This window comes from Panthera uncia, chromosome D1, assembly GCF_023721935.1.
Source record: "Panthera uncia isolate 11264 chromosome D1, Puncia_PCG_1.0, whole genome shotgun sequence".
NCBI classification, from domain to species: Eukaryota; Metazoa; Chordata; class Mammalia; order Carnivora; family Felidae; genus Panthera; species Panthera uncia.
In genome coordinates this window covers 54,728,191-54,747,181 of record NC_064808.1, presented here as the reverse complement: position 1 = coordinate 54,747,181, position 18,991 = coordinate 54,728,191, and the positions used below count along the sequence as shown (strand labels likewise).

General features: G+C 40.0%; 1 protein-coding gene across 2 annotated transcripts in view; it reads left to right on the top strand.

The window, feature by feature from the left end:
• Window positions 1–2,396: 2,396 nt before the first annotated feature.
• Window positions 2,397–18,991, top strand: part of RAB6A (RAB6A, member RAS oncogene family) — an 87,320-nt gene continuing 70,725 nt past the window's right edge. The window contains exon 1 of one of the 2 annotated variants that reach the window (XM_049652026.1): window positions 2,397–3,089. In XM_049652026.1, coding sequence (XP_049507983.1) covers window positions 3,020–3,089 — 70 coding nt within the window. In that variant the 5' untranslated portion in view covers window positions 2,397–3,019. The remainder of the gene's footprint in view (window positions 3,090–18,991) is intronic. The other variant, XM_049652021.1, reaches the window with a different exon arrangement.

The window sequence follows — 18,991 nt, the reverse complement described above, 5'->3', positions numbered from 1 at the left end:
GCTCTGAGCTGTCGGCACAAAGCCTGATGCAGGGCTTAAAATCACAGACTGTGAGATCATGACCTGAGCCGAAGTCGGATGCTTAACCAACTGAGCCACCCAGGCACCCAATTTTCCACTTCATTTAAAAATTTTTTTTTCAACGTTTATTTATTTTTGGGACAGAGAGAGACAGAGCATGAACAGGGGAGGGGCAGAGAGAGAGGGAGACACAGAATTGGAAACAGGCTCCAGGCTCTGAGCCATCAGCCCAGAGCCTGACGCGGGGCTCGAACTCACGGACCACGAGATAGTGACCTGGCTGAAGTCGGACGCCCAACCGTCTGTGCCACCCAGGCGCCCTGTCCACTTCATTTTAGAGGTGTGTTCCAAAATCCTTTTGCCACTTGGCTGTGAGGAACCAAAAGTGAGTAAATTTTGATAGGGAAGGAGGTTTGGAGATACAGCTATTGTCTTGATAGGCCAGAATAGACAGTATTTTGAGTTCTCATAGAAAGCCCCCCTTAATTTATGTCTCTCCTTAATTCTAGTTCAGCAATTCATCACTGAGTTTGAGATGGTGCTTGTTTGATCCTGTAAGATTTTATTTCGTTGTTAACTTGGGAAGTATTTTTGATAGTTTTTTCTTTAAAGTAATCTCTACTCCCAACATTGGGCTTGAGCTCACAGCTCAAGATCAAAAGTTGCATGCTTTATTGAATGAATCAGCCAGGTTGTCACTCCCCATTTTTTTTTTAAATGTGTATTTATTTTGAGAGACAGAGAGAGACAGACAGAGTGCGAGCAGGGGAGGAGAAGAGAGAAAGGGAGACACAGAATCCGAAACAGGCTCCAGGCTCTGAGCTGTCAGCACAAAGCCTGAGGTGGGGCTTGAACTCACGAACCATGAGATCATGACCTGAGCCGAAGTCAGACGCTTAACCAAGTGAGCCACCTCAGCGCTCCTTCCACGTTTTTTTGATACTAGTTTTTTAAAAGTGTCCTCCTCGAGGATAGAGGTTACATTTTTGGATGCTGTCCCATAGTGTGGTGAGATGTGGATGCTGAATTCTTTAATTTGGTGATTCTTAACTTTTTGTTTATGTTTTATTAATATACTTTATTTTTTTAGGTTTTTAATTTACAGAAAAACCGAGCAGTCCCCATATGAACTCTCCTTCCCCAGTTACCTTTATTATTAATATCTTATGTTAGTATGAAACATTTGTTATAATTAATGAACCAGTATTGATACACTGTAATTAACCAAAGTCCATATTTATTCAGATTTATTTTAGTTTTTGCCTAAAGTCCTTTTTCTCTCCCAGGATCCCATTCAGCTTAAAAGCCTATGCTGAGTTGTCCTGTTACTTACATCTACATTATACCTAGTTGTCGGGTCTCCTGAGGTTCTTCTTGGCTGTCACATTAACCTTCATTTTTTGAGTCATAAACTGGATTGAAAATCTGATGAAAGCTATGGATCCTCTCCACAGAAAAATGCACCTGCTTCAGAGGTCTAATTTAAGGGAGGTCCACCCATAACTGATTCAGAAACCTAGCCTCAGGAGGAAAAGGTGATCTTTAAAATATTTCTTCCCTCACACTCAGGCTCAAGGTCAGGCTCTACCTTTAATTTGTTGTGTGACCTTTTTGCATAGCTGTTTTCCTACTTGGACCTCAGTTTCACCATCTGTGAAATGAAGGGTTTGATTTACATGATGTCTAAATCCTTTTCTAGCACAGTGGAAGGTGGGCGTCACCCACAAAGGAACAAAGGCTGTTAACACACCAAGCCAGGTCAGGGAAGTGGAATGGCTTATCAATAATGAGGTCGCAGAGGTTCAATGGGGGAAAAAGACATAACCTAGGTTCCACTTTATGGCTTCGTGGATTTTGTAAGTCATTTCCTTCTGAGGAAGGTTTGAGGTTCAATTTCCTCATCTGCAAAAATGTAGAGGCTCTGCTTCTGGTAGTTATGAAACTCCTGGGAGCAACAGTGAGGAATTATGATAAGAAAAAAAAATGGAGTAGGTGGGTGGGTGCACGGGTGAAGGGCAGATTTAAGGAATACGAGGCAGGGCTGAGGGTTCTGGAGAAGAGAAACCCAGTAGACACCTTAGGGACCTCACACCACACGCGCACCGTGCTGGGGTCAATTCAACCTAGGTGCCGGCCCCGCCTCCTTTCTCCCCACGCTTCCCCTCCCCTCCGGCTGCGACGCGCCACACTTCGCATGGTAGTCACCGTGAGTCGCTTTCCATAGCGCTAGGGCCGCGCGCGTTCTCGCGCCGCCACCTCACTGCCATCTCTGCCCGCCTTTGGCCCTTTCCGATTGGCTCTCACGTTAGTGACGTACATGCTCCTTATTCTACCCCCGTCACTTCCCCAGGGTTCCGCCCCGCCTCCCCCTTACTTCTCCCGATTGGCGTGGCAACCTAACCTGCCCTGGTCTCCGCTGTGAAGGAGAAGCCGGGAGAGCAGGCTAAACCAGGAAGGCGCTGGCTTGTGGCGCGCACGCGCGCGCACGCACGCACGCCGGCGGCCGGAGGGGCGGCACGCTCGCGCCCGGGCTCGCCGCGCGCCGCGCCAGAGGCTCGCGCACTCAGCAGGTTGGGCTGCGGCGGCGGCAGCTGTGGGAGCTGAGGCGCAGCGCGTGAGAGGTCCCAGACGCGTCTGCGGCTCCGGTTCCGCCACCTTCCTCTTCTCTCACCCCAGTCTCGGTGCCGGGTGCTGAGAAGGGAACGGCGCTAGCCTTGGTAACTTAGAGCCCACCCTTGGCTGCTTCCGACACCGCCATCCTTCCTTTCCCAGCCGCGGGCCTCTCGGTGCTAAGGCGACTCTGCGGGGAGGCGGCGGCGACGGCTGCCTGTCTGTGGGGAGGAGTCCTGCCCTCCAGTCTTGCTCCGCCGCCGGGCCCTGCAGGGTCCAAGAGAGCTCGGCGCCGGTCCTTCCTCTCACCTTTTTCGTCAGCCGATTGGTGCAGCGTCGGTCCGAGAGGTCTCTGGGCTGAGGCGGCGGCAGCTCCTTCGGCTTCATCATGTCCGCGGGCGGAGACTTCGGGAATCCGCTGAGGAAATTCAAGCTGGTGTTCCTGGGGGAGCAGAGCGGTGAGTGCGCGGCTCCCCCACTCCTGGCAGCTGGCCGCGGCTTCCCCGCACCGCCCCCAGTGCGGCCCTTCTGTCCGCAAAGGCTCTCTCTACCGGCCTCGCGTTTACGCTCGGTGGTAACCCCCAGCCCTGCCCGGTGTTTGCTGACCTCTGTTAGCCACCGGCTCCTCTTCGTCTGGATCCGTCGGTCAGATTTTTGACCCTTCCGTCCCCGGTTCAGACGTCTCCTTCCACCACCTTCCCCCCCCCCCCCCCCCCCCCCCCCGCCGCAGCCCGGGCCTCTCCCGTCGGTCTGCCCCCTCCCCCCAGTCCTCACCCCGCCCAGCCCCAGCCTGCTGTCCATCCCTTTATTCCTCCCGTCTCCTTCGTCTCACCAACCGTAGCCCCCTTCCTTGAGCCCCACCCTTATCTTTGCTTTTATTCCAGTTCGTCAGCTCTGTGATGGCCCACCCTGGGAAGCCCCACTCCGGGAAGCCCCGCTCCCGGGAACCGACCCTCTTCAACCTTGGACTAGGAGGGTGGGGGGATTAGGGCGTTGTTTTCCTTAGAGGCTTGGCCCTGGGATATGCGGATCTTATGGGAGGTGGGAAATGGGGGGTCGTAGAAATTCTTGGATGGTTTTCCCTTGGGTGGGGAATTAGTTTGGAAGATATATGTCTGAATTGGAGGCGACTTGAGGATGGAGTGGTTGGGGAGTAAGAGGGGTGGTGGCGGCAGTGGTGATTTTTGTTTCTTGGGTTAGGCTGAGGCTTGTTGGAAAACCTCATTTTCTTCTCATGACTTTGAGCCCTGACAATTCTTCTGGCACTGTTGATGCTTTGCCGATCTCTGCCAGATGCTATGTCATGATCGTTTTACTTGGAATTTTTCACATCTCACCTCTCCTCCTTTCAACATGAAGCAGTGTCTGATTCTCTTTATGGCGGTGCAAACGGGGATTACCGGGGAAATGTTAATTATTTCATTTCTTCTGAGTGTTTTCAACATATAAATATATTTAGGATTCCTGTGAGAGAAGGCCTGAGAATAACGAACATCTTTGTTTTGTAGGATTTCCTTAGGGGCTAGGGAGTAATGGAGTAGAGTAGAATAGATTCATCATCTGGTTATCTAAATTAGATTTCAATATGTAATGCCGTTTCAGCTAAATGACCCTTTTATGCTTAATATTCCACAGTATATGATGAGTAGCGTGATCTTACTTACCTGGTCAGGCTTCTGCTGTCGCTTACTTTGTATTACATACAGGATCATAGTTTTGTGATGGCTTTCTCCAAAATAACTTCTTGTGGTGATAGCAATTTTATGCTGAATTATGAAACTTGGCACTCGACAATTTAGAGATTATCATCCTTTTTTGTTTTTCTTACATTTTTCATGACCATCTTTAAAATTCACACATTGAGAGGTTAGTTCCTTCTAAATCATCATTGAGTTACCTGCTAGGTACCTTAGATTAGGCTGTAGGGAAGAAAATTTCTTTTGATTGGAAAGCAGATAACTGATATAAATTCAGAGCTTTTACAACTACCTTGAACTGTTTATACTAATATATATGGCATTGAAGTAGATTAACGTTAGTTGCAAAATTGCTTCTAGTTGGAGCTGAGAAATCACTTCTCTCTTTTCATATATAATCTTTGCCTCTTCCTTCCTTATCAAGGAAAAGGATAGTCTCCTCTTTGCTTATGAATATTCCTGAAGCATGTATAAACTTGTTTCTTTAAGTAACTTGGTAAGACCTGTGAGCGTGAACCCAGTCTAGGTGTTTTATGGCACTTTTAGGACAATGCCATGTGTAAAATATAGTGTATTCGTCATTATTGATAAATAGGATCTAAAGTGCTTATTGTGCACTCTAGGGATGTTATTGCCGGCCTTATGTTGTGATGAAGAACTATTTAGTTTGCATGAAGAAACCTTTAATCTCTGCCCTAGGAAGGTTTTAGTATGAGTAGAGATCGTAAGTTCGATATTTGAAGGTTTCCTTTGAATTCCTTGAGTATTTATGTTCTAAATGACATTGCAGAGTTCCGTGGCTTCTCATTTTTTACTTTATTTAAGTCTTGACAATGACCTCCCTGTAGTTCCTGAAGTCATCTTAGATTTTTTTTAATAGACTATTTTTTAGAACAATTTTAGATTTACAGAAAAATTGAGAAGATTGTGCAGAAGGTTCCCATATAGCCCCACCCAGTTTCCCCAGTATTCCTCGGTGTTCTTAACATCTTAAATTAGTATGGTACTTTTTTATAATGAATGAACCAATATTGATGTATTATTATTAACTAAGTCCATAGTTTATTCAGATTTCTTTTCATCTTTTTTTGTTTCAGGATTCAGTTCAGGATACCACATTACGTTTAGATGTCAGTGTTTCTTTAGGCTCCTCTTAGATATTTTCTAAAGTATTGTATTTACATGCTTTTTAACTCTGGAACTGTGGGGTTAATTATCTTTTAAGGCTGCTATAATGCTAAGTAATGCCATCCGATAGCTTTGACAGTGAAAGATTGATCTCTGTTTTCCTGGGCAGTGTCTGTAGTTTTCTTATGCATTAGTAAAGGTCTTTGGAGCCCATGTCATCTTGATGTAACTCTTCATGAATTATTTATTTTAGGTTTTACAGTTCCACAATTCAGCTTTCAAAAACTAATCTGTGGCAAAGCATTTACCACATTTATAATTCTTATTTGTATGTGTGTGTGTGTGTCTGTTACCCACAGCAGAACGTAAGTCCCATGAAGATTACAACTTATTTTGTTCATTGTATCCCCAGTGCCTAGCATAGCACCAGGCTCGTAGGTACCAGAAATATTTGGTAAATGAATGATGGTTGAATCTACTAGGAATCAAAGCTAGTAGCCTGTATTAGTCTTTGCTGTGGTGGAATCTATGTTTTATTTTTCCCATAGGCACTTAGTAGTTTAACAATAACATTTTATACTTACATTAGTTGATTGTATGCTGGGATACTTTAGATTCTTGGGGTTGGGAAGCAGGGAACCTGCTTTTTTTTTTTTTTTTTTTTATAACTCTTGCCATTTTGCTAAAAAAAAAAAAAATAATAATGAGACCAGGATTTTGCATTTTTGGGGGGGTAGGTTGAGAAGAATTAGTTTTGCTTAGTTAAAGCTATTGTTAAATTGTTTGCTATTAGCGTAGAACCTAAAAGTATGTCAAATGTTATTAAAGATGTGTTCATGGAACTGATTTGGAGTTAAGTAGACTTCTGTTTAGCTTATCAAAAATAAAGCTTCTGTGCTTTGTAATGAAGATGAGTTGTTTCAGTATATGAAGTGTGAGAGCAAGTTAATGATACTAGTCTTGGTAATCTTTCTAACAAGTCTTAGCGTTTATATTTCAGTAGTATACATGATTTAATGAAGGAATGTTGGAGTATACAATTTACAGCCGAAGTTTCCTTAAGAAATCTCTTTTATTGCTACCTCTGGCTGCTGTCTTGAAATGCTGAGGCACTTTTAGGAATGCATTCATGGTTTATAGTGGAAGATATTACTACAAACAAATGTTACAAATAGGGTTACAAATTAGGAAATATCTCAGGTAGAAGCACATATTTGGCCTAGTGCTGCTTATTTTTTCATTCTGTGTTACTCTTTTTACATCAGGTCTTTTGAATTATAACATGCTAGATAGGGAAAATGTGTCTTTCCATCAGGGATCAGGAGTACTGAACAGTTTAGATTGGCTAGATCAGTGATCTTAAACTTTTCTTCTCAAGATACCGTTACCTGTTATGCTTTTACAAATTGTTGAGGCCCCTGAAGAACTGTTCATATGGTTTATATCAATATTTATTGAAAATTAAACAAAATTTAAAAATACTTAATTCATTTAAAAATAAAAATAATTAAACCCATTACATGAAAGAACTATTTTGCAAACAAAAATTTAGTGAGAGAATGGCATTGTTTTACAAATTTGCAAATCTCTTTAATGTCTTTGACTCATGAGAAAATACCTGGATTCTCAGATCCTTCTCCATTCAATCTATTGTAATGTCACGTGTCATATAGGCTCTGGGAAACTCCACTGTACACTCATGAGAGAACGAGAGTGAAAAAAGCCAAATAACAATATTATGAAAATGGTTTGACTCCCAGGAGGGTATTGGACCCTCTACTGAAGAGTCCTGGGGATCCTGGTGGTCAGTAGACCACACTTTGAGAACTGCTGGATTAGATGATATTAAGCCATTTGTACCATGGAGCTTCATACTGCAAGTTAGGGCAGTCAAAGAGAATGTTTTCCAGATCTGGTTTTGGAGCCTTAAAACTAAACAGTAGAGCTAGTGATTAAGAGCAGAGTCTGGGTTTCATATTTTAGCACTGGCCACTGGCTTTGGGCAAATTATTTGACTTCTTTGTGCTTCAATTTCCTTCTCTAAAGGTAATAGGAACTATAATACAGAGTTATTGTGAAGATTAAATTAGTTAATAAATGTGAAGCATTTACAAGAGTGCCTGGCACGTGGGAAGTGCTCAAACTATTTAAAAAAAAATTTTTTTTTAATGTTTATTTTTGAGAGAGAGACAGAACGCGAGCAGGGGAGGGGCAGAGATAGAGGGAAACAGAATCTGAAGTAGCTTCAGCCTCTGAGCTGTCAGCACAGAGCCTGACCTCGAACCCATGAACCAAACCCATGAACTGCAAGAGCTGAAGTTGGGTGCTTAACCTACTGAGCCACCCAGGCACTCCATGCTTGGTAACTATTTTAATTTAACACATGTGCATGTAAAACTATGCTGTCAAGTGATTTGATAGAACATAAGCTTAAATTTACATTTTATCATAAAAGAAATATTGCATGTAATATCTAAAACAGTACAGTGTAATAAGTGCAGCTGCTTAGAAAAATAGAGTTAAAAGGTATAAAGAAGTGACAGGAGCATGGGGTTTCAGGGAAGACACATTATAAATGACTAATAATTTAAGTACTTTGAGCTGAAATTCTTGAATTAGAACATTACAGAATTGGAGGAGACTTTCAGAATTCATCTAATCCATTTCTCTTAGGGCTTTAAACTGGATAACTTTCCCCCCTCTATTTTTAATAGGTAATACAAACATAAAAAGGTGTACTCTGAGAAAACTTACTACTACCCTTGTTCTGGTAGCTCCTTTCTCTACTCCACCCCCTCCTGCCATATGTATTGTTTGTATATATTGTTTTCTTGTGTATACTCTGGGATTTCTTTATGCAAATACAAGCAAATACGAATATAATTTCTTATTTTCTCTTATATAAGATGTATCAGACTTTATTCCACACCTTTCTTTTTTTACTTAACAATACATCCTAGAGATCTTTCCATATTATTTGTACATACAAAAACAGCTTTCCATTTCTGTTTTTTGTTTTCCAATAAAATTTTTGTAAGGGGCACCTGGCTGGGTCAGTCAGAGGAGCATAGGGACTCTCAGTTCATCTCAGGGTCATAAGTTCAAGCCCCACATTGGGTGTAGAAATAACTTAAATAAAACTTTAAAAAATATTTTTTATTTTATAATAGTTTTAGGGGTGTCTGGGTGGCTCAGTCCGTTAAGCATCTATCTCTTGATTTTGGCTCAGGTCATGATCTCACAGTTTGTGAGATTGAGCCCCACGTCAGGCTCTGCTACCAGTGCAGAGCCTATTGGGATTCTCTCTCTCTGCCCCTCCCCGGCTTGTTCTGTCTCTCTTTCTCCCCCCCCACCCCCCTCAAAATAAATAAATAAATACTTAAAGAAATAGAGTAGTTTTATATTGACAGAAAAACTGCAAAGATAATTCATTTGTACATTTTCACAATTAATGAACCAGTATTGATACATTATTAACCAAATTCCATATTTTATTTAAATTTCTTTAGTTTTATCTAGTGTTTTTTCTGTTCCAGGATTCCATCAAGGATACCACATTTGATTTGTTATTAGCTCTCCTTATGCTGTTTCTAGTTATGACAGTTAAATTGGATCACTCTTAAGTTACTTCATTTATAGAAATCTCCAAGATAACACATTTTTTATTTTTTTTAAAGTTTATTTAAGGGAGAAAGAGAGTGGGCACATGAGCAGGAGAGGGGCAGAGAGAGGGGGAGAGAGAGAATCTCAAGCAAGCTCCAAACTGCCAGTGCAGAGTCCAATGCAGGGCTTGAACTCAGGAACCGAGAGATCATGACCTGAGCCAAAGTCGGATGCCTAACCGGCTGAGCCCCCCAAGTGCCCCTGTAATTTTTAATATCAAATTTCCCTGTTTTGAAATTTTCAAATCTATTCCTGTGCTATATTGTTAAGCTCTTGTCCTTGGGGAGGCAACATATATTGATATAGACAGCTCCAGAGACAATCAGACTTTGGCGCTAATCCTGACCCAGTATTTCAGTGTTATCTTGGAAAGTTTATTTAACTTTGCTAAGCGTTTTTTCCATTTCTTATATGGCAACACTAACCTAGTAGTAGTGTTTTTTTCTACCCTCTAGTTATAGATATCATACATTTTGGTTAGGTCGGTATTTCATTTATACAGTATTGTAATTAGGTAAATGATATTCACAGCAGAGTCATGTAGTATACTGATTACTTATACTTTTTTGCATATTTTTTTTGTTTTCCTTTGTTTAATTTATATACATATCCTGAATTTATCCCCCAACTTTTTATCCACAATGTAAATCACGTCTCTGTGTATAAGAATGCATCAGGTTTTTCCTCAGAAGAAATTCATTTAATTTGAAGACCTCTTGAAGACCTCTCTTCCAGAACCTTCTGACCTATTCTAATATATACTAGTTACCACCCCCATGATGGGTGCTCAGCTGTCAACCTGGGATCTACCTTTGTCATCATTTTGAGGATTTCCTTTTCTCTTGTGTTAGATGGATCCATTGTTTCTCAGATTACATTTTCCTTTTTTTTATTGGTTTACTCTATCATGAGGTTGCATACTCTCCAGTTGGTAGTTTCTTAATAAATGAAACATGGGAGAAAGTTTTTTGAGACCTTGTGTTTCTGAAAATGTATTTGGACAACTTTTACACTGGAAATTTGGTGGAGTTTAGAATTTTAAGTTGGATACATTCCTAAAGAAGTTCAAAAACATTAATGTATAGCCTTGTAGATTCTTAGTGTTACCTTTCTGACTCTTGGTCTTTTGATCTTTCATACTGATGTGTCGATTTTCATTTTGTGTGCTGAATAATAGATATAATTTCTTTCAAACTGGAAACTTATGTTCTTAGTTTTTAGGAAATTTTCTTAACTAGTATGATATCCTCTTCTCCATTTTTCGTTCCCTCTTGAATTATTAGACCTGGATTGATCTTCTGATTTTGTCTTATTTTATGTCTTTTCTTTTTCTTCATGTTTCTGTTTTAATTCTCAAAAGATTTTTTCAGCTTTCTTCCATCCTATTTTATTTCTATCATTTTCATTTCAAAGAGGTTTTTTTTGTTTGTTTTCTGAATGTTCCTTGTCTGTAGCATCTTTTTGATTCTAGTATCTTTGGTTTTTAAAGTTTCTATTTATTGATATTGAGAGAGAGAGAACACGTGTGTACATGTGTGCGAGTGAACAAGGGACAGGTAGAGAGAGAGGGAGAAAGAGAAACCCAAGCAGGCTCTGTACTATGAGTGCAGAGCCCAGCCCAGGCCTCGATCCCATGAACTGTGAAATATGACCTGTGCCAAAATCAAGAGACATTTGTTTAACTGACTGAACCACAGAGGAGCCCCTCCAGTATCTTTTATTATTTTGAGGATATTATTGAGATGTATTTCCTCTTCCTAATACTCAGTTTTTTGTATATTGTTAGTACCTCTGTTTATTTTGATTATTCTTTCTTGCTTGATGTGGTCCTCAAAAAACAAGTAATTCTTGGCTATCCTCCTATGTTTAAAAAAGTTGAGCACTAAAAGCTTGATTTTAAGCACTCGTGCGGGTTTAGGGAGCTTCTCTGTAGGATGATCTGGCTGAGTTCTTTTGGGGGGAGTTAGCTCCTTTAATTCTTTTGCCCATCAGATTCATAAAGAATTATCCAGTGTCTTGCTGGAGGGAGTAAGCTTAGTTCCCAGTTTTCTTAGTGCTGAATGCAGACAGAGTTTGATGATAACATAGAGTAATGGATTTAATTTCCTTGTTTTGAATACTGTTTGTATTTTAGCCCTCACTTGTTTCTTTTATTTCCCAGTCCAGAAGCTCTCTATTTTCCTTTCTCATAGAATAACTCTCTAATCTTCTGGTGAAGTGGGAGAGGGACCTGGCTGTGTGGAACAGTGGAGGGGACTTTCATTTGTTCGTTTTGTTTTTAGCACCACCTTAATACTTATTTACGCTTGGTGCCCGCAATTCCTGAGCCATTTGGGGGGTTCTCTGGCACAAATCAGATTGTTTCTCAGCTTTCTCCATTGTCAGTCTAAAGTTGATCTTTATAGAACCTATTAGGTCAATTACCACTTTTCCATTTACTTTCTACCTTCAACCTGGATGATTTAGATTTTCTGAGAACCAGTACTTTTAGATGTTTAAAATTGCTTAGGGTTTTCAGTTTCTCTTTTTTTCCTTTTCCTTTTTCATTTTATAAAATTAAAACCAACTCATTTGTACCCATGTTTATAGTAGCATTCACAGTAGCCAAAAGATAGAAGCAACCCAAGTGTCTGTCAATGGATACATGGATAAACAAAATGTGTTATATACATAAAATGAAATATATTATTCAGCCTTAAAAAGGAAGGAAACTCTGATACATGCTACAACATGGGTGAATATTGATGACATTATGCTAAGTGAAATAAGTCAGTCACTAAAGGGCTAAATATTGTAGGATTCTTTAAATTAATGGATAATAAGCATTATCAGTACTGTCATTATGAGATTGTATGAAACCATGCCCAGACACCCCAATAGATTTCTCTTTGAGATGAAGTCCAAACTCTTCTTCTTGGTTTAAAGACTGTCATAGTCTGGCTTCTACCCTCCTATCTCTGATCTTATACCTAATATTCATCTTTACCCTTTATTGTTATGCATATTACAGAAGAGTTTTTTTTAATCATCATTAGGGTGTTACATGCTATGCAGAATACATGTCTTCCATTCTTAGAATAATAGAATCTTAAAGATCATTTATTCATTTAACAGATGCTCATGGTGTGCCAGGCATGGAGCTAGGTCCTGGGGGATATAGTTATTAATAAATCAGATATTCTCTATTCTTGCTTACAGTCTGACATTAAAGTAGATTTAAATCTTTTACATTGCTCTGGACCTTCCAGTCTCTGTTCTTGGACCTCTTCTTCAGTCTATCCTTTAAATTATTAGAATGAATTTTATAAAAATGTAAATCAGTAACTTCTTATCTTAAAAACATTGTGAATGTACTGAATTGTACACTTAAAAATGGTAAATTTATATGTATAGTTTATCACAATAAAAAATTAATTTTCAAAAACTCAAAAGCCTCACATTTGTAGGTTTATTTGGTCACCTTTATTTATTTTTATTTTTTTTATTTTTAATGTTAATTTTATTTACTTATTTATTTTTAAATGCTTATTTATTTTTGGGAGAGAGAGACAGAGTGTGAGGAGGGGAGGGGCAAAAAGGGAGGGAGACACAGAACTCAAAGCAGGCTCTGGGCTCCAGGCTCTGCATTGTCAGCACAGAGCCTGACACGGGACTCAAACTCACAAACTGGGAGATCATGACCCGAGCCAAAGTCGGGTGCTTACCCAACTGAGCCACCCAGGTGCCCCTATTTTGTCACTTTCAGAATAAAATCAACCTTGAAAATAAAACAGCCAGGTAGTTATTTCACCAGCAAAATGGGTTTATTTGGAATAGCAGAGGAATGCCAGATCAGGAGAAGTAAGCCTTCGTGAACCATTGGCAAGTCTGGAGAACAAATCAGAGATATGCTCTTTTATAGAGGAAGGGAAATTGGGAGGGGCTGTTATAAACAAAAAGTCCCTTGGAGTAAATTGGGAGTTTGAAGCTTAGTGACTTTTTGTTGGCTGAGTTGTGATAGTCTCCTATTGGTTGGGCTGTTGCTAGGCAAGGAGGGAATCTATCCTTCTGGGGTAGTAAAGTAGATTTCTCTTTGTTGGGAATGCAAGGTAAATCTCTTCCTGGTGGGTCTGCAAAGGGCTGCGGTGAATGGTATGGCCTGAGAACTCCCCCTTCTGGTCTTGTGACTCCATTTTAAATGAGGTTTCTGTTGTTTTCCCCCTTAGATTAAGATCTTCTGAAAGCCTCGCTGGTCAAGAGTCAGGTTTTCTGTATTTAGTGCTTTTGTCCTTTGGTGTCAGGAAAGATGACCTTTCCCCCATGTTGTGTTCCACATGGGAGGGAAAGTACATAGCAGTTGGAAACCATTTAAGGCCATATTTGAGTAACAAGAAAGTTTAGGCGGGAGAACTCTCAGATACTTCTTACCTAGTCTATATCTTTTCAGGGTCATAAATGTTAGAGAAAATCTTGAAGCACTGAGCTAGCATCATCCTATTGTATATGCCATTTTTGTAAAAGTTTGACATGTGACAAGTAAAAGACTTCAAAATAATTATGCAAAGCAGAATCAAAAGTATGTGAAAAATACAGTTTGATGGTTCTAAACCAGGAGCCCAGGCTTGAAGGTAATCAGTTAAATAGGTCAAAAGATCAGGGGTCATTAGGTGAAATTTGCAGTGACCAGAGGGCTTTTTTTCTGATTTTGTTTAATTGAATTTCTACCTCTCCAGAGATATTTATCCATGTGCAACAGGTAGTATTTGCTATTGCACAAATATGCCTCCTTGTTTAGCAAGTAGGTAATCAGGGACTATGTAGTTATCCAAAACCACTTGATCTAATGATTCAAGTGATCATTGTTGGGCTGCCGCTGCTTTGGCTGTGAAATCAGCTACCTCTCCTAAAGTTAGGGAGTTTCTGACCATGCATTCCTTGGCACTTATCCAACCTGAGGAGAAAGCTCTCCCTGTGTAGGTAAACCCGGAGTCATATAGGCCTCCTTCAGTTTCCATTTAAAGCAGCCATGGATGTTTAATGGGGCAGAACAATGAGAGGTTTTTATTTATTACGAATGTTGACAGGGACACTTAAATGTCCCAGTAAGCATTGACCTCCAATTTGCCAGCTATCTAACCATTTGTATGCCCATGGGAAATGCTATCTACTGTAGACAAAAATGAATCCAGGCAGAGTGCAGAGGAGTAAGGTATCCCTTAGCTAGAATTTCCTGATTGACCTTTTCAAGACAGGGATCAGAGGAATTTAGATGACATTCTGTGAGGTACCATCCCATACTAAAGAGGACTTTTCTAAGTCTTGCAGAAAGGAGTTAGCCCATTTGTATATCTCCTTAGTGCAGGGGAACAGGTTATTGGAGAAATTGCCTACAGATAAGACCAAGGAATCTCTGACATTGTGAACAGTTTCTGGTGATGGATCCAGCAGAGAGAGGGAGACACAGAACTCGAAGCAGGCTCCAGGCTCTGAGCTGTCAGCACAGAGTCCGACGTGGGGCTCGAACTCACAGACTCACGGACTGTGAGATCATGACCTGAGCTGAAGAGAGAGTGGGGGAGGGGTAGAGAGGGAGGTAGAGGATCCCAAGCAGGCTCCACACCCAGCACAAGGGCCCAACTTGAGGCTCATCCATGACTGTGAGACCATCACCTGAACTGAAATCAAGAGTTGGATGTTCAACTGGCTGAGCCACCCAGGCAGCCTGAGGAGGTCTTTCTTTAAGAAGGTGACAAAAGCATTATCATATTGATGTTGAGTAAATAGGAAAAAAGTAGAAAACTACTAAAGTTACTACTCATTTGTAAACTTTCCACATTTATCAAGTTGTTTATTATGAGACATTCCTTTGGCCTGTAAAACTTTTAAACTTAATATGATATGGGGAAAAGTCTTAGAGCAAGAGTTAGGAGAACTGAACTGTGGTCTTTGCTCTCCCACTTTATAAATTATGTGCTTTTAAAGAGTTCACTTTAACTTTTCCATGCCTCAGTTTCCTTGTATGTAAAATGAGAAGAATCTTCCCATCCCCATATATGGTATGGATTGCATAGATGGTTCTTTGTAGGCTCTACCCATGGACTTCATGTTAGCACTGTCATATATTTCTACATATTTAATATTCACAAAGCTTCCAGAAATTGAAAGTAGTTCCTTCCCACAAAAGATTGAGTACAATTTTAAATAAAGCATTCCTTTTGTACTCTCAAAATTCTTTAATTGAACTTCTTTTTCTTTCCAAAATATTGTACATTTGTTTTCAAAGTTTCTGATACTGAAATGATTAAGTCTTTTAAAGTTTTATTTTGTTTTTGAGAGAGAGAGAGAGAGACAGAGCGTGAGCAGGGGAGGGGCAGAAAGAGACGGAGACACAGAATCTGAAGCAGGCTCTAGGCTCTGAGCTGTCAGTACAGGGCCCTATGCAGAGCTCGAACCCACGAGCCATGAGATCATGACCTGAGCCAAAGTTGGATGCTTAACTGACTGAGCGACCCAGGCGCCCCTGAAATAATTTAGTCTTTTATGTAAACAATCTAAATAGTTATTTCAACCTTAGTCTGGTTGGTATTATCTTAAATACTGTGATAATTTTTATTTTTCAGAATTTTTAGTCTCTAAAACTGTAGCCTCTAAAACCATGAGGCAGTAAATTTCTGTTGTTTAAACCAGTTTGTGGTGCTTTGTTATAGCAGCCCTAGCAGACCAATAAAGTGCTCAGTATTCCTTTGTAACTAAATGCAAAACTCCATGTAGCACCTCCTGACAACTGTACTGGAAAATATGTAATTCTTATCAAACCACTAAGTTTTTTCAATAGTCAGAATACCTTAATTTTGTGAGTAAATTTATGTTTTGTAGTTTCCTGACATCAATATATTTGTTTTGCATACAAAGTAATAATGTCGACTGACATTTGATTACTTACTGCATATGAGGCCCTGGTTTAAGTACCTTACAATCTAACTCATTTAATCCTTAAAACCAGCTCTGTGAGCTCCTGGAGAAATGGTTGATTTCAGGGCTAGGGCAGGGAAAATACAAGATGAGCCCAGAGCTGCTTCTGGTGGCAAAGTAAGGAAGTGTTTAAGAAAGAATGGGGCTTCTTAAAAGGGCACAGGAACCAATGTGAAAGAGCACCCAGTAGAGAAAGTTGGGATAATTTGAGCAAAATAAATGATGATGATATTACATTATAACCCACAGATTAAATATCCATGAATCCAGAGTTAAATAGATAAGAACCACTCTTTCTTATAGAAGAATTCCAGTTAATAAATATAGATGGAATGAGGGAAATGCAAAATCACCGTTAGAATACCACAGTAATGGTGCACCCGTGTGGCTCAGTTGGTTAAGTGTCCGACTCTTGATTTTGGCTCAGGTCATGATCTCACGATATGTGAGATTGAGCCTCACATTGGTCTCTGTGCTGACAGTATGGAGCCTGCTTGGGATTCTCTTTTTCCCTCTCTCTCAAAATAAATAAATAAACTTAAAAAAAAAGGAATACTGCAGTAATTGTTGTATGCAAGATTGATTTTTTTTTTAATTTTTTTTAAATGTTTATTTTTGAGACAGAGAGAGACAGAGCATGAATGGGTGAGGGGCAGAGAGAGAGGGAGACACAGAATCGGAAGCAGGCTCCAGGCTCTGAGCCATCGGCCCAGAGCCTGACGCGGGGCTCGAACTCACGGAGTGTGAGATCGTGACCTGAGCTGAAGTCAGACGTTTAACCGACTGAGCCACCCAGGCGCCCCAAGATTGATTTTTTTAAAGTAATCTGTACCCCAACATGGTGCTTGAATTCAGAGCCCCCAGATAAAGAGTCTGGAGTTGCAAGATCTACTGACTGAGCCAGCTAGGTGCCCCTGGCAAGATCCATTGTTGAATGCTAGAATTGGTTGGCAAAAGTTTGAAAAGACATAGGACGTTTGTTAATTAGTCTCAAAGTATCTCCCCTAAGATAATTATTACAAGAGGAAAAACAGTAGCTTTTATAGTAGAAAAATTATGTAGAGATGACCATAACCAAGTCTTCAAGGTTAACATCAGGAATAAGACATTAACATTATATCATGTTCCTCTTGTTACGATGCAGTGAGAAATGCTTATCAGTTTTTGGTAGTCTTGTCAAAAAAATGCATGATCTCAATCTAATGAGAAGACATTAGGCAAATCTAAATTGAGGGACATACACAAAATAATTGACCAGTACTCTTCAAAAGTGTCAACGTTATGAAAACAAGGAAAGACAGGAAATGTCACAGATGAGAGGAGACTAAGGAAACATGACAACTAAATAGTGTCCTAATAGTCCTGGGTTGGATCTTGTAACAGAAAAAGGACATTGGTAGAAAACCTGGTGAAAGGCAAATAAGTTCTGTAGTTTAGTTAATAGCATTGTATCACTATTCATCTCACAGTTTTGATAATTGTGCTATTTAAGATGTTCTCCTTAGGAGAAGCTGAGTGAAAGGTATACTGGAATTCTCTGTACTAGTTTTATAACTTTTCTGTAAATTTAATATTATTTCCAAATAAAAAGTTAAAACAGTCCCGTAAGATAGGTACTACTGTTATTCCTATTTTACCTTGAGGAAACTGAGGCACAGAGAGGTTAAAGAACTTAACCCAATTGTATAAGGTTGGTAAATGGCCAAGTTGGGATTTCAGCTGAACAGTTTAGTTCTAGAACTCCAGTAATAAAACCCTAAACTATCATTACCTTTCCTTGTTAAATTTTTTTTTTTTAATTTTTTTTTTTAACGTTTTATTTATTTTTGAGACAGAGAGAGACAGAGCATGAACGGGGGAGGGGCAGAGAGAGAGGGAGACACAGAATCGGAAGCAGGCTCCAGGCTCTGAGCCATCAGCCCAGAGCCCGACGCGGGGCTCGAACTCATGGACCGCGAGATCGTGACCTGAGCTGAAGCTGGTGCTTAACTGACTGAGCCACCCAGGCGCCCCATCCTTGTTAAATTTTATATAGGTGAAATATGTGCAGAAAATAAAGGATACTTAGGTGTTCCCCCAAACACAGAAGTGAAGTAACTAATCATCTCTTGAAAGTTGAGCTATATGAACTAAATCTGTTAAAGTTAAGTGTTTCTCAGGTATTTTGCACTACCAGACTTTTGTAATTTGTATGACAGAATTCTTTTTTTTTTTTTTTTTTAATATTTTATTATTTGTTTTTGAGAGAGAGAGAGAGAGAGAGAGAGAGACAGCCAGGTAAGGGCAGAGAGAGAGGGAGACACAGAATCCACTGCAGGCTCCGGGCTCTGAACTGTCAGCACAGAGTCGGACATGGGGCTCAAACTCACAAACTGTGAGATCATGACCTGAGCCAAAGTTGGATGCTTAACTGACTGAGCCACCCAGGCGCTCCAAAATTTGCTTTGTTAATGATTATATTACTGAGTTACCAGAATCATTTCAAAATACTGTTTATACACAAGGAAAACCATAGATCTATTTAGTTATGGAATTAAAATGTGACATTCAACTGGGAATTGTTCAGTCTCATCAAGAAGGCAAAAACACAACTGAAAAGGCTTTAAGTTTGCTATGATACTATACAAAAAAGATAATAGCTAATTACTTTGCAGGTATAAGATCTGAACAAGAAATGCTTAAGCTGAAAAAGTTGTAGATTACACTAGGTTATGAAATCACCTAGAGAATATTTCCTTTTTTAAGTGGAAAAATGATTTTTTGGAGCATTTCAGCATAATGCTGAATGAAGTTTTGTGTATTTGGTTGCACTGGAGTATTAGGTACAAATGTGAAAATAATGTTCAACAAAAAATGAATAGCCACAGTATTCAGGATAAGATTAGTTAGGCTCTGATTGAAATTGTCACATAAACTGCTTT